This window comes from Colobus angolensis, unplaced genomic scaffold (genome assembly GCF_000951035.1).
Source record: "Colobus angolensis palliatus isolate OR3802 unplaced genomic scaffold, Cang.pa_1.0 Scaffold181, whole genome shotgun sequence".
Taxonomy (NCBI): Eukaryota; Metazoa; Chordata; class Mammalia; order Primates; family Cercopithecidae; genus Colobus; species Colobus angolensis.
Window position 1 is genome coordinate 5687692 of NW_012114944.1, and position 15385 is coordinate 5703076.

Genomic DNA, 15385 nt, shown 5'->3' on the forward strand with positions numbered 1-15385 from the left:
TATTTGTCATCTTTATTTGTATAAAGATTTATATCTGAATGTTCATAACAGCTTTATTTGTCATCTTTATTTGTATAAAGATTTATATCTGAATGCTCATAACAGCTTTATTTGTAATAGCCAGCAAGTCAAAACAACCCAAATGTCTGTCAGGAATTGAACAGATAAACAAATTGTGGTATACAGCCACACAATAGAATGCCACAAAATAATAAGAAATAATATATGCAACATGAAACAATCTCAAAATAAACATACTGAGTCCAAAAAAAAAACCCAGACCAAAAAAAAACCTCATACTGTATGATTCACTTATATAAAATTCTAGAAAATGCAAATTAATCTCCAGTGACGGAAAGCAGATGGTCCTTAAGGATAACGGAGGTGGGGGATAGAAGGGACAGACAGGGACCACAAAGGGGCACAAGGAAAATTTTGGGGAATGACAGGTATGCTCAACATCTTGATTGTAGTGATGGTTTCATGGATACACACATGTACCAAAACCTATAAAATTATAAAATTTAAATGTGTATAATGCATTATATGTCACTTATACCTCAATAAATCTCTTTTAAAAACTGCTTTAGGATTGAACAATTTATTTTTCGAAGCACTGATACATATATGAGTATATAAATTAAAATTGTTCAAATGGTTAGGAAAAAAAAAATTCGACCACAGAATAATCTGCCTAAAAGGCATCTTTCTTTAGAACACAGAATTCTTAAGGTTCTTCCAGTTCAAAACCTCTACAATCTAATTGACATGTAAGAGGTTAACAAAACTACAATTTGTCTTACAGTCTCTAAAGAGACTGTGAAAAATGTAAATACATTAATCAATAAGGGTTTCATAACATCATTTCTTTAAAAGAATTACATAGAAGAGAAAAATATTCAGAGAGATGCATAATACCTCATAATATGTATAATACCTCAGATAACTTGCTGGTGGACTGAAAAGCATCTGAACTGTGCTATTTGCTCCCATAAAAAGAAAGCTTACTAGCAATGACGTCAGATTTTCTTCAAAAGTGATCGGTTTAAAAAATGGAATAAATGATATTTATGGTTCAAGGATATAAGTATTAAATTTTCTTCCCAATGAATGTAAGCTTTAGAGCATAATTTCCAATTTTATGGTTCAAATTCAGTAAAAGTAGGAACTCTTATCTGCACTGTAACATCTAATTAAATACATAAAGAATAGAAAGATTTGAAATGTGAACCCACACCAAAAACATCATGTTCTCTGTCAGCAAAAGGTCGGAGAAAAGATCTGGAAAGCAGTGCGAAAATGTAGCCCATGCCTGTATTGACAACCTTTTATTGCTCCCTTCATCCTATCTAGTTACGAATTTCAGCAGACAGAAATACTGGGTGGGGCTTAGAAGACTGTGAAATGATTTCCTGTTGGAAAATGCCTTGCTGTCTAGCACAAAGCTATATCAATAACTCCTCAAAATGTTTGAACAGAAAAGAGCAATTGAAGGCATTTGGTCAGAAAATCAGGATTCAAATTCCAGCTTGAGCAGACATTGAGCTATGTAACACTGATTAAGCCACTTCATATTCATTTCCTCATCAGTAAAATGAAAAGTTAGGTGTGTGTACACACATACTAATTTTAATCAGTAGGTTAAGTATAAAAAGTAGAAAACTTGAAGAATGGGAGACAGTTCTGTATTCACACCAACTTAACCAATAATGAAATAGCTTTTTGTGAGCAGTCTCTGTCTCCCAGAAACTGTCAGATGCTTGAGACAGAGATTAATACGTGGTTTGGTCTCCTCTTAAAAGTGAGCATTAAAAAAAAGAAAGAAAAAAAAAATTCCTGCCCTGATGAACAGACAATGCAGCTGATAAGACAACTAAGACAAACAGAACTACCAAATACAATGAGTTTAGTACGATGAGAGAGGAAAGTTCAAGTATAATCGGAGCACACAGGAGGAAACACCACTAGCAAGATCACTAGTTCAAGTTAGAGAAATCCATCATGTATACGAAAAACCATGGAGATTTCACAGAGAATGCTCCACCAGGACAAGCAAAACCAAGAGGTTGGATTTTAAGAGCTTAAACTAAGTTTCTTAATACTCTTAATAATTATAATCAGTTGCTACAGCTAATTAGACCTCAAAAATAGTCTAAACCAATCTTCACAGAATCTTTACAAAAACAGAAACACACAAAAATCTCAGACTATCTTATTTGAAATGACTATAAATGGTATTTTCACATGATTCTAAAATAACAGAAATCAATTTTTTCTTCTAATACCATATTTCAATTTTATTTACTGATTTTGGTATTTGCTTTGGTAGAAAACACTGCTAATTTTGATCCCTATGCTTGACCTACTGTAATTTTTAAAATAACAACAAAAAAACCTTCACACAAGCAAAATGGAAAGTAGTGTTATAAGTACATAAAAATTAAATAGTAACAATTTAACCAAGGTCACTAGAACCTTTTCAGTTTGTTCTCCACTTAAAAGCAGAGCATTTAAAAAAAAGAAAAGAAAAACTATGCATGTCTGCCTGTGTTCGGGATGGGGCAGTTTCTTCTAGACTTCCTATGGAGGTACTTACAGTGCTGATCACAATCAACTCTGGCAAACACTACTTGATTTTCATTTGGAAATTCTTCCTTAATGACATCGGAAGCTTCCTCAAAAATTGGATGCAACATCTGACTGAAACGACACCTATATACAGAAAAGGATGCCAATTAGAAATGAAAAGTAGAAGTAATAAAATCTTATTTCAGTTATTGCCCGTTGACATTTGATTTAGGCACAATGAACAACTCTGTGAGATAATCACACACTTAATTTAATCATGGACCCTGACGTTGTTCAATGGAGATGAAGACAATTTTTATTTCAAAGACTGTATACCAATTCTGAGAATGTATAACAGATTTTGGTTTTATTCATCTTAAGATAATTGCCAGTATTATGGAGCACACAGCTAAGGATCTCTTGCAGAGGTCATAAAACAAGTCTGAAATAAGCCCTCTAAGAAGTACTACTAGGATTTGCAACTACTGAGGCTTGAACATTTATGAAAGAAATTAGCTTTCTCTATTTTATTTAATTTTTTTTGAGACAGGATCTCATTCTGTTGCCCAGGTTGGAGGGCAGGGGCACAATCTCAGCTCACTGCACCCTCCACCTCCAGGGCTCAAGCGATCCTCCCACCTCAAAATAATAAAATTTTAGACTACTGTGTAAAATATTTTAACTGTATTGCAGATATTAGACTGCTCCACCTGGCTAGTTCTATCAAATCTCACAGGCAAGTTAGCATACCAAATAAATAAGTTATATTAAAAGAATATATAGTATATAATGAACTATTTCCCCTCAAAATTTACCCCTTGTTAAATGGGCTTTTACATCTGTAAACATACTAAATACAGTAAGTCTAGAAGCAAGTATCTTAAATTACTAACCAAGAATTCCTGTCTATATTTTCTTTTTTCTTTTACTTTAAACACAAGGCACAAACCCCACAACGGTCTATAAACTTGTTACTTCTAACTGTCCCTTAATCAAGTCAAACATTTCACAAATACAGTCATGTGGTGTTTAACAACAGGCATACACTCTGAGAAATACACCATTAGGTGATTTCTTCATTGTGCAAACATCATAAAGTATACTTACACAAACCTAGACGGTATAGCCTAGCATGCACCTACACTATATGGTATACAGCCTCCTATTGCTCCTAGGCTACAAACCTGTACCACATGTTAATATACTAACTACTGTAAGCAACTGTAACACAACAGCACTTGTGTATCTAAACGTATCTAAACATAGAAAAGGTACAGTAAAAATACGGTATTATACATGGGACTTCTGTCATTGACCTAAACATCATTATGTCATGGATGACTATGTTCTAGGTCATTACAGGGACCCAATAAGAAGGGGAAGAATCAGTATTAGTAACCAGCTGAGTTAGAATGGTCTTTCTCTTACAGAAGAAGTATTAAGGATATGTAAACAAACTACAGTTGCTACTCTTGCTTCCGGAGCCCTTTTCCACCAAATAATTTACTTAAATGATGTCAGTGAACAGTTTAATCCACATGTAATTAGGTCATATATATTAGCTTTAATACAATAAAAATATTGGAAAGCCTGTGAAAGGATGCAAACAATATACTTCCTCCCTATTTCTTCTTGTGTATATATATACATATATCTCTTCTAGCCCACTCACCTGACTTCCTAAGGAGATGTCCTAGAATATACCAAGGAGACACATCTGTATCTTCAATCTCTTGCTTTCAAGTGGCTCTTTCCTCTTTTAGCATTCTTAAATCTCTCCCATCAGGGATAAGTGGGTGGGGTCTGTGGACATCATGGACCGTGTCTTATTTGACTATGTAGTCTAATAAGCATTCAATATATGTGTATTAAGTGAATAAATTGATAGAATGGAGGAACTGGAGTGGCTAGGACCCAAGGTTTGCGGGTTCTTACTGTCTGTAGAAAATAAGGTAGCTGGAGGACAGGGGAGGCAGGGAGTCCCATTAATCAGGGGATGATTAATGGTTTCTTGAAAAATTTAGATCTGACCTAGTGAAGAAAGAGCGGGCAAGACTCTTTATGGCTTAAGGGCAACGTAAAAAAACACATCAAGGGCTTCTTTTCTCTAGATTGTCCAGTTTGCCACCCAGTAAGTATTTAAGCATGGTTCATGTTTAAAATAGGACCTGTCTTAATACAGGTTGAATGTCCCTAATCCGAAAATTCAAAATGCTTCAAAATCTAAAACTGTTTGAGCACTGACAAGATGCTCAAAGGAAATGCTCATTAAAGCATTTTGTATTTCATATTTTTGGGGTTAGTGATGTTGAACCAGTAAGTATAACGCAAATATTCCCAAATCTGAAAAAATCCAAAATCTGAAACACTTCTGGTCCCAAGTATTTCAGATAAGGGATACTCAACCTGTATCAAAAGATGAAAAGGGAAAATGAAATAAAATGTTACGTTTATAAAAGGAACATCACAAAAGCAATGGATCTATTAAAAGGGCTGAACGGCCATCTAAACCTAATCTCCAATCTAGTACTTAAATCAATCCTTAACAAATCTAACAAATAGATAAGTCTTTGCAGAGACATTTTGAGGGCAATTACTAATATGATCTAGTTAGAGAAAGAAATAAGCTTTGCAGTCAGGCATACCTGAATTTAAATCCCAGTTCCACCACTTACTAGCCATATGACCTTTCTGAGCCTCAATTCCTCAACCTAAAAGGAAATTATAATACCTACCTGCAGAGTAGTTCTGAGCATTTAAAACAACTTATGTAAAGAGTCTGGATGGGAATGGTTAATGGGTACAAAAATATAGTTAGAATGAATAAGATCTAGTAGGATGACTACAGTGAGCAGAAATGTATTGTATATTTTTAAATAACTAAAAAAGTAAAACTGGAATGTTTGTAACATAAATGATGAATCCTTGAAGTGATGAATACTCCATTTACCCTGATGTGTGTTTTTTTTTGTTTTTGTTTTGAGACAGAGTCTCACTCTGTCACTCAGGCTGGAGTGCAACAGCGTGATCTCAGCTCACTGCAACCTCCGCCTCCTGGGTTCAAGCAATTCTCCTGCCTCAGCCTCCCAAGTAGCTGGGATTACAGGTGCCCGCCACATCCGGCTTTTTGTATTTTTAGTAAAGACAGGGTGTTTCACCATGTTCGTCAGGCTAGTCTTGAACTCCTCAGGTGTTCCCCGCCTCAGCCTTCCAAAGTGCTGGGATTACAGGTGTGAGCCTCCTCCCAGGTTCAAGTGATTCTCCTGCTTCAGTCTCCCAAGCAGCTGGGGGGATTAGTGCCCGCCACCACATCCGGCTTTTTGTATTTTTAGTAAAGACAGGGTGTTTCACCATGTTCGTCAGGCTAGTCTTGAACTCCTCAGGTGTTCCGCCCGCCTCAGCCTTCCAAAGTGCTGGGATTACAGGTGTGAGCCACCGCACCCGGCCATGTGATTATCATACTTTGTACACCTCTATCAAACTATCTCATGTACCTCATAAATATATATACCTACTATGTATCCATAAATATTAGGTAATCTGTTTTAAATAGTCTGGCACAAAACAGCATTATTAACCACCTACTACAGTATTACTCGAGGAGCTGCAGTATTTTTAAGCACCTCTATTACAGAATTATTAAACTGTGCCACGTCCATAACTTCCAGAAGGAACTCAGAGTCTAGACTTTGAGGCCACATAGTATTAAGTCTATGTCCTACAGCCAATTACCCAAGCTTTTTCAGCTGTATAAAAGAGTATTAATTCATTAACAACTTAAGGTATTCTTGAGGTAATGTTTTCCCAAATAACTTAGTCCACGTTTCCAATTCAGTTTTTTTTTTTTCCAAAAGATCCCAGCAGCATGTTCTATTACTCTTTCTTGCAACATACAAAATCTCTCAGTCAGGAGAAAGTCGCTCTAGTTTTTCTTCAGACATCATCTAGTTGGGAAACCTTGGGAAAGTACTTCACTCCCCTGGATTTCAGTTTTCTTATTTTAAAATGGATTGGACTACATAATCTTCTGCCAAATTTTGTGGCTATTAATACATCTTGACAACCCTAATTTACCTTGAAAAATGCTACCTTTGTTACATATTTTATAAATAGCATTTTCTCTGTGTATCTTCAACTTTTTTAAACTGAAGTTTTTTAAATAATCATACCATATATACATTCATTTAGTAGACATTATGTACTTATCAGCCACATATTAAGCAAAGTGCTTGGGGATTAAAGTTGAAAATAAAACTATGGTATGTATTTTCACAGAGCAAACAATGTAGTAGGGAGTTACCAACTGGATTACAGCCTACAAGTGTTATGACTGGGTAAGTATGGGTGTTATGGGAAATAACAGAAGGGCTCCTAATCAGAGTCAAGAGTAGGGGGAGGTGTATTGATCCAGGAGGATAACCTGGAGAAAGTGGCAACTAATCTAAGACTTGAAAGATTAGAAGTTAACTAAGTAAAGAAATGGGTGACAGAAGAATGATCCATCCAGGCAGGGGAAATATCATGCCTAACAGTCCAGTGATGAAATACAGAATTTTACAGGAATTGAAAGAAGCTTAGTTTAACTGGAGCAGAATGTGGAAGTGGAGAGAGGCCAGACATAACCACTACAGAGGGAATAAGGGACTAGTTCATAAGGGCCCTTCTAGGTCAAAGTAAAGGATTTAAATTTTAACCCAAAGGTAATGGAAACATTTTAAGGGTTTTAAGAAGGGGTATAAACTAATCTTATTTACACTGTAAGAAAGAGAACTCTGGCTTATATTGTAGAGAACATAATGGAGATACGTAAGCCTAGAGGCACAGAAAAGATATGAGACTGTAGCATGAATTCTAAGTAAATGACAGGACTGTGACCTGGAGTATGGTAGTCATAGCTAGTAGGTAGTAAGCCTTAAAGGGTCAGATAAGATACAGAGTGTCTAGTGATAAAGATTATGCCAGTGTTTCAGACTCTTTCCAGCTAAATCTCCCTTGTGTTTCAGAATCTTTCTAGCTAAATCTCCCTTCTTCCTGTCTCCATGCCATATTCTGTAACATCTACTATACACCATGTTGTTCTAGATGCTGGGAATACTGAGTATGCCATTATCTCTGCCCTCAAAGTTTGTTTGCTAGGGCACAAACAAATAAGAAAAGACAAAACATTTAGTAAGAAAAAGAAAGTGGTACATAGAGTACTATATAAACACAAAAGACAGGCTCTGATTCAGCCAGGGGAAGGAGTAAGGGTATCCTAGAAGAGGCAGCAGATTGTATAAATTTTAAAATGTCAACATTATTTTTCCTTCTAAACTTGCCATACCCAAATCATGACTTACAAACACTACCCTCCTTCCATAGTCAGGACAAATACAGAATTGCAATATATGTTCCCTTTGAGTGGGGGGTGGAGAGAGTCACATTTAAGTTATGTGTTACCTGTTTTAAGATATGAAATAACAGAATCAGCTCTATTTCTTTCTTAAAACAGAAATCCTTACCAAATTAAACTACCTCCTTTGTGGATGAAACTTAATTGACTTTATGTATGGAATACTGTCTTGAAATAGTAAAAGCCTTCCCTTACCCTTTCTAGCAAAGAAAAATTAACCTTTAGCAAGTAAAAACAAACCCAAACCCAAACAATAAGATTACTTACCAGTCAGCATAAAAATTTACTAAAGCAACATCAGCATTGTCTGAAATTGAAAGACAAAACCAAATAAACTAAGTTATTTGTAATAATTTTTACATAATTAAAGATACAGTTTCATTACGATCTTTGTCCAATATAAGGGTCCACTTAAAAAAACACAGTAACTTTTATCTCTCACTCAGAAACCTAGAGTCATGCACAGCTTATAGAATTTATGGGAAACTTTGTCTCTTTTCTCTGTATGCTTTATAAGTTCACTGCATCTTTTATTTTATGGAGACTGGGTCTCACTCTATTGCCCAGGCTGGAGTGCAGTGGCATGATCAAAACCCAGTGCAGCCTCAAACTCCTGGGTTGACATGATCCTCCCACCTCACCCTCCCAAGTAGCTAGGACTACAGGCAAACACCACCATACCTGGCTAACTTTTTTTTTTTTTTGACACGGAGTCTCATTCTGTTGCCCAGGCTGGAGTGCAGTGGTGTGATCTCGGCTTACTGCAATCTCTGCCTCCCGGGTTCACACCATTCTCCTGCCTCAGCCTCCCAAGTAGCTGGGACTACAAGCGCCTGCCACCACGCCTGGCTAATTTTTTTGTATTTTTAGTAGAGACGGGGTTTCACCATGTTAGCCAGGATGGTCTCGATCTCCTGACCTTGTGATCCGCCCGCCTCGGCCTCACCTGGCTAATTTTCGAATTTTTTTGTAGAGACAGGATCTGGTTATATTGCCCAGGCTGGTCTTGAACTCCTGGCCTCAAGCAACCTCCCACCTTAACCTTCCAAAGTGCAGGGATTACAGGCATGAGACATCACACCGGGCTCCATTCATTGCATCTTAAATGAATTTAAAGCAAACGGGAAATTAAGCCTAGATAAGGCAAGTAAGCTACTATCGTAAAAAGTAAAGTAGAATGATCTGTATTTTATTTTTTGATCTTCCATATTCACAACTGAGAATTAGTTCTGCAAATAAAATCCCATGTCACAGAAAAGACCTGTATAACTAAGTTATTTCTAAACCTCACATATCCCACCTAGTTGCAACAAGTAATCTACAACTAACAGTGTTGCACAAGACGCCAATTTTTTGGTTCCTATCCATTTAACAGTTACTCCCTCCTACAAAAAGAACAGCATCATTTGCATATCAGGATGTAAAGACATGAGAAAGATGTAGTGCTTTTTGTCTAACCCTAATTCAGAGAAACTTAAACTCCTCAAGCACTCATGAAAAAAAACAAAGATATTCTAGAATTTGAAAGATGACAGAAGTGAGAATGATATGTGAGTTTCAATTCCTTTCTTCCCTTTTTACCGTCAAGTTACTTTTTATATACTTGCTTATTTGCTCTAAAGCAGTGATTCACAAACTGTGGTTTCTGGACCAGAAACACCAACATCACCTGGGAACTCACAGAAATGCAAATCCTTAGGTAGGGGTCTAGCAGTTTCCTAGCAGTATAGATATTAAAAAGTGTTCCAGGTGATTCTGATACGTGCTAAAGTTTATGGAACCACTCCTCTAAAGAGACTCCGTAAGACAGGAATAGACTTTTAGCCTTTAAAGTTCCAGGAACATAATATATTACACTCAATGAACGTTGTAACTCCTTTTGCCTCTATTACATGCGTAAGATAGAGGGTTAAAAAAAGAAATTATTTATGCACACTGTACATTTTCTTAAAGCTCCTAAGTTATTATTTTCTATCAACCACATCTTCACCTTTCCTTTACTATTTTTAAAAAACAAGAAATGGTTTCTCTCAAGTTAATTATATCCATAACCACATTGTCAGCAAACAAACCATTCAGCAAAAAACTTAACAGGCCAAGTGTGGTGGCTCATGACTGTAATCCCAGCACTTTGGGAGGTCAAGATGAGAGGACTGCTTGAAGCCAGGAATTTGAGAACAGCCTGGGCAACACAGCGAGACCATGTCTCTACAAGAAAAATTTAAAATTAGCTAGGTGCAGTGGAGCATACCTGTAGTCCTAGCTAACTTGGAAGGTTGAGGAAAGAGGACTGCTTGAGCCCAGGAGGTCAAGGCTGAAGAGAGCTATATTATTATCATGCCACTGCACTCCAGTCTGAGTGACAAAGCAAGACCCTTTCTCTAAAACAAAAAATAAAAATAGTACTGAACTTAACTGGACCAATAACAATAAAAGAGATCAGAGCAGGCGATCTAATTAAAGGGAAAAAAGGAAAAAAAGTCAACACTGTGTCCCAAGGTCATTAACATTTAGTACTGTACAGTGAGAACTATTGGTCTCTAAGTAGGATTATCAAAACATTTCATGAATTGTTAAGAATGGTATCTACATCAAGTCAAAGAAATAAAAAAGACGAAAAGTAACCAAAAGTGCTTTGATAATTCAGAAAGTCATGGAATTAATCAGAATGCCAGCTCTTGATCTATGCTAGCTGAGATTTTATTGTGTGTGTGTGTTTTTAGAAAGAGAGTTTTAAACTAACTCTCTATAGAGAAGAGTACACTTAAAAAATATTGAGGTACTTACTTAAAATTTCATCTATATTCTCTGTATCAAGACTTGTTATTTCAGTTGTTACAGGAGTAAAAACCCAAGTTACCTGAAAATTTAAAAAATGAGAAATTAATAAATGTGTCCACAAAAGGCAAATACATAAAAGCGGAAAGTCTAAAAATAAAGTTGATTCCACTTGTTCCTTAGAAAATTATATATCAACTGAATTGAATCTTTATTATCTAGTCTAATCTTTCACTAGATAAATGAAATAGGAGAAATACTAGCTTCTCAAACCTAGAAATTGATCAAATAAAACTTTCTATACTTGCAAATATACAAAATAGCTTCTAAGGAATTAGGAAAACTGAGAATATACATATCTTTTCAAATTAATACTTTCAAGAACTTCATAGCACCACAAGAAAAAATGTATGAGTTTATCAGTGTTTCAAGTATAAACATAAAAACCAAAGCTAAGTCTGCTGATTCTATCCTGCCATGTTTCTAAGACAGAAGAAAATAATGAAGAATGTAAGAAAGACTTTTGCAAGTTGTAAACCAAAAGCCCTTCCTGTATAATTTTCACTTATTGGTGATAACAATGTGTTACATGAGAGGCTATTAAAAAGAAAATAAGAATGTTTTTGCATTTCAATGAACCTGAAATCCAAAATTAAAGTTCATCAAAGAAAATCTTAGCCTACCATCTGCAAAACAAAGAAAATATAAAATTTTAAACTAAACTAGCAAATGTTTACTTATTTTAAAAAGTAAAATTTAGTGTATTTTATTTTTAGTTTCCAACTTTAATCACTTGGTGTTTGCTGCCTGGAGAGTTTTTTGTTTGAAATAGAGTTTGTGTATGGAAATTGACTTACTAAATCATTGCTTTTTACTGAATGACAACTAACGTCAGGCTCTCATCAAAGTGCTGAAGATTATTCCTTTGCCCACCCATTTCCTGAATATTTCAGCACTTACAACAGACTTAAAACTTTTATAATTCACCAACAATTCAATCTAAATGCTATAAAGAGATACAATGATGCTAGTATATAAATAAGCCCAGCTAAATTTTAAAAATATTTCTGGGCTGGGTGTGGTGGCTCATGCCTGTAATCCCAGAACTTTGTGAGGCCGAGGCGGGCAGATCACGAGGTCAAGAGATTGGGACCATCCTGGCCAACATGGTGAAACCATATATATATGTATATTATACAAAAATTATTATATAATACAATTATATATTATATGTAATATAATTATATATTACAATTATATATTATATGTAATATAATTATATATTATATATAATTATATATATATTTCTATAGACTTATTCTTTTCTTAGGAAAGGCCTAAGGATAACAGTAAGTCTTATTTTTAAATTACTGTAACGGTGTAGCCAATAACTATCATGTCTGTTAGCAACCAATAAATTATACTCTCCTAAAAGTAGGCTAAATAATTGCAAATCTCTAAATATTTGACTTATAAAACTAATTTCATTATTTTCAGTGCCTCAAACATTAACTGTAAAGATCAGACTTCCCTCACTAGTCATTAGTTACTACTGATGGGGTTTAGGACACATTACTCCAAAATACAGCATGTTGGCATTTGAGGAAACAGCAGAAGCAAAAAGGTCTCCCTGACCTTCTCCTGCCCTTCTCCCCTAAAACAGGTCATAAAATAATTCTCTGACATTTCTCTAAAGTAGGTCTTAAGACTCCCCATAAAACCTCTAGACCCTGAGAAAAGGAATATCACAATCTCTGAGGACACAGAGATGCCAAAAAGAATCTGAACTAACAGTTCCCTCAGTTTATTACGATTAGATCATACCCGCTTTGTCCAGTCATATGTCTGTACAACTGTTCACTCTTCATCAACCTATGAATTTTTAAAGTTTTTCCCACTTCTTTGTGTTGTAATTTCTGAAGGCTCCCATGTCATATAAAACTTATATTAAATAAATTTGTATGCTTTTCTCTTGTTAGTCTACCTTTTATTATAGGAGTCTCATATATGACCTAGAGATGGGTAAGAAATCTTTTCTACTCCACATTATCAATGTCTTCATAACAGATTCTGCTTTCATAAGTATCTGACCAGTTCTACATAACTGTGGATCCCAATAATGTTGGTAACAGCAAGATTTTACACTTGTGTGCTAAAGAAAAACTCAAGAAGGCAGAAAAATATTATCATAGAACAATGAAGTTGGCATTATCAAAGTCAAGTCATTAAACAATTCAATAATATTTACAGTGTCTACTAGGTACTGAGGGCACAAATGCATACAGCATGGTGTGTGTTGCCTCAAATCTGGGTAAGTGGGATATCCATTGCTCAAACATCTATCATTTCTTTGTGTTGGGCTCCAAATCTACTCTTTTGGTTATTCTGAAATATTTTTGAAGAGTTAATTATCATCTATCAAAATATGTAGAGAGAATGAATATATGTTTAAAATCTAAAGTTAATAGTTTTTTACTAGCTGGGCACAGTGGCTCATGCCTATAATCCCAGCACTTCAGGAGGCCAAGGCAGGAGGACCCCTTGAGGCCAGAAGTTCAAAGACCAGCCTAGGCAACATAGCAAGACCCTGTCTCTACAAAAAAACTTAAAAAATTAGCCAGGCATGGTGGCACATGCCTGTATTCCTAGCTACTGGGGAGGCTGAGGCCACTGGATCACTTGAACCCAGAAGTTTGAGTTTGCAGTGAGCTATGATTGTGCCACTGCACTTCAGCCTGGATGACAGAACAGGACCCTGTCTCACAAAAAAAAAAAAAAAAAAAGAGAGAGAGAGAGACAAGGAAATTGCATTTTATCTTGAAACACTTACATGGGAAAAACATTTACATGCTAAGTAATGGCAAAAATGAGGCAATGATCAATTTGGCTATATTAAATAGATAACTATTACTTTAAACACACTGTGCTAATAAATATGCAAGTGGTAAGATTGGTATTTTGCTAACAGTTCTGTTTGTTAAGAGGGCCCAAAGTAAGAAAACTCTCTGACCCAGTAATCTCTGCTCCCTGTAGGGTGTAAAGGAGGCATTTTCCTGTTAGCTTATCATTAACATTTCTATTAATATGCAGTATGAAGGGAAAGACGTGTTGTTTATTTGAACTATTAGTAAGCTCCACTAGTCTGACAAATTGTTTCTTTTCATGTCAGCCCTGGGCAGCAACAAGATTCTCCCAGGAAAACATCTTCATGTGTCAAATGCTATAGTGCTTAAGTAAAATAAAGTATGACTCCAGACCATAAAGCTTTTGATAGGGATCATTAATATTTTTTCAATTTAGACTTGAATAAAACTTCTAAATTTATGTTAAAAACAAAAACATATGGAAATTTTCATAGATCTCAATAGTTATGAAGAATATAGTCTCTAATGATGAAATATTTAGACAACATATACAAATATACAGATATGAACTTAGGAAGTATTTTACAACTTGGTCATTCTCTCCAGTTTATTAGCTCATTTTCTTGCCAAGAAAGCAGAGCAGAGTGGCATCTTTAATCATCTCCCATAATTCACTAGATAAGTCCCTCCATGCATTTACTATACCAACTACTACATTTCAGCCTAGTGACGGGATCTTATATAAAAAGGCATACGAGTAAAATGGCAAATACCATACCCAAATTCACTTAAAAGACTAATAAAATTGAAAGGCTAGCTTTCAATAACAGGAGCTTCTTCAGCAAGGAAAGAATATTTTCTTCCGTTAGATGGTTATTAAAAATTTGGATCCCTCCCCGCTCTGAAAACCGAGAGCACTTTCTATAGGGTGTTAACATATTATTCCATCTTAAAGAAACAAATTAATTCCATCCTTAAATCAGTTATTTGTGCTGGTGTCTTACTTCCTCCAACAGACTGGGAGTACCTTGAAAGTAAAGACCACTTTATTCAATTTTGTATCCCACAGATCACTGTACCCTGTTTGTACACAAGAAACATTCAAATATGAACTAAATGAATGACTAGATGGATGAATAGGTAGATGATGCTAACACACTAAGAATTTAGAGAGACGATATTGGATATGAGAAGTAGGAGGAAAAGGTCCCGAAATGTAAATTGAGAACAAACATTTTAACATGTTTGAGGAAAATGAGGTTATCAAATAAAGTCTATACTATAATTTGGTTTTAAATATATAATAGCAAAAAGCACACCACTTGGTGATGAGTCACAGACTTAGAGGCAATCTCACAAAGGATCTTCCCATCTATTGCAGAAACCCCTCTTCATCACTCCTTAACAGTTGCCATAAACCCCTAGTAATTTCTTCTGGTTCCCCCAGCTGTTCTTTGGTATGATTTCCAGACACTTCAGCACATACAGTCACACTGCATAACAATGCTTTGGTTAATGAGAGGCTACATATATGACAGTGGTCCCATAAGATTATAATGAAGCTGAAAAATTCCTGGAGCCTCTTGATGTTTTGATAATCCTGACCCTGTGTAGGTCTAGGCTAATGTGTGTGTTTTTGTCTTGGTTTTCAACAAAAAAGCTAAAAAGAAAAAAATATTTTAATAAGGCTGGGCGCGGTGGCTCAAGCCTGTAATCCCAGCACTTTGGGAGGCCGAGACGGGTGGATCACAAGGTCAGGAGATCGAGACCATCCTGGCTAACA

General features: G+C 35.6%; 1 protein-coding gene across 1 annotated transcript in view; it reads right to left on the reverse strand.

The window, feature by feature from the left end:
- Positions 1–15385, reverse strand: part of ERP44 (endoplasmic reticulum protein 44) — a 127672-nt gene that overhangs the window by 72156 nt on the left and 40131 nt on the right. Inside the window, exons 2-4 of the mRNA XM_011939504.1 lie at positions 10748–10820; positions 8228–8267; positions 2597–2712 (exon numbers count right to left, since the gene is read on the reverse strand). Coding sequence (XP_011794894.1) covers positions 2597–2712; positions 8228–8267; positions 10748–10820 — 229 coding nt within the window. The remainder of the gene's footprint in view (positions 1–2596; positions 2713–8227; positions 8268–10747; positions 10821–15385) is intronic.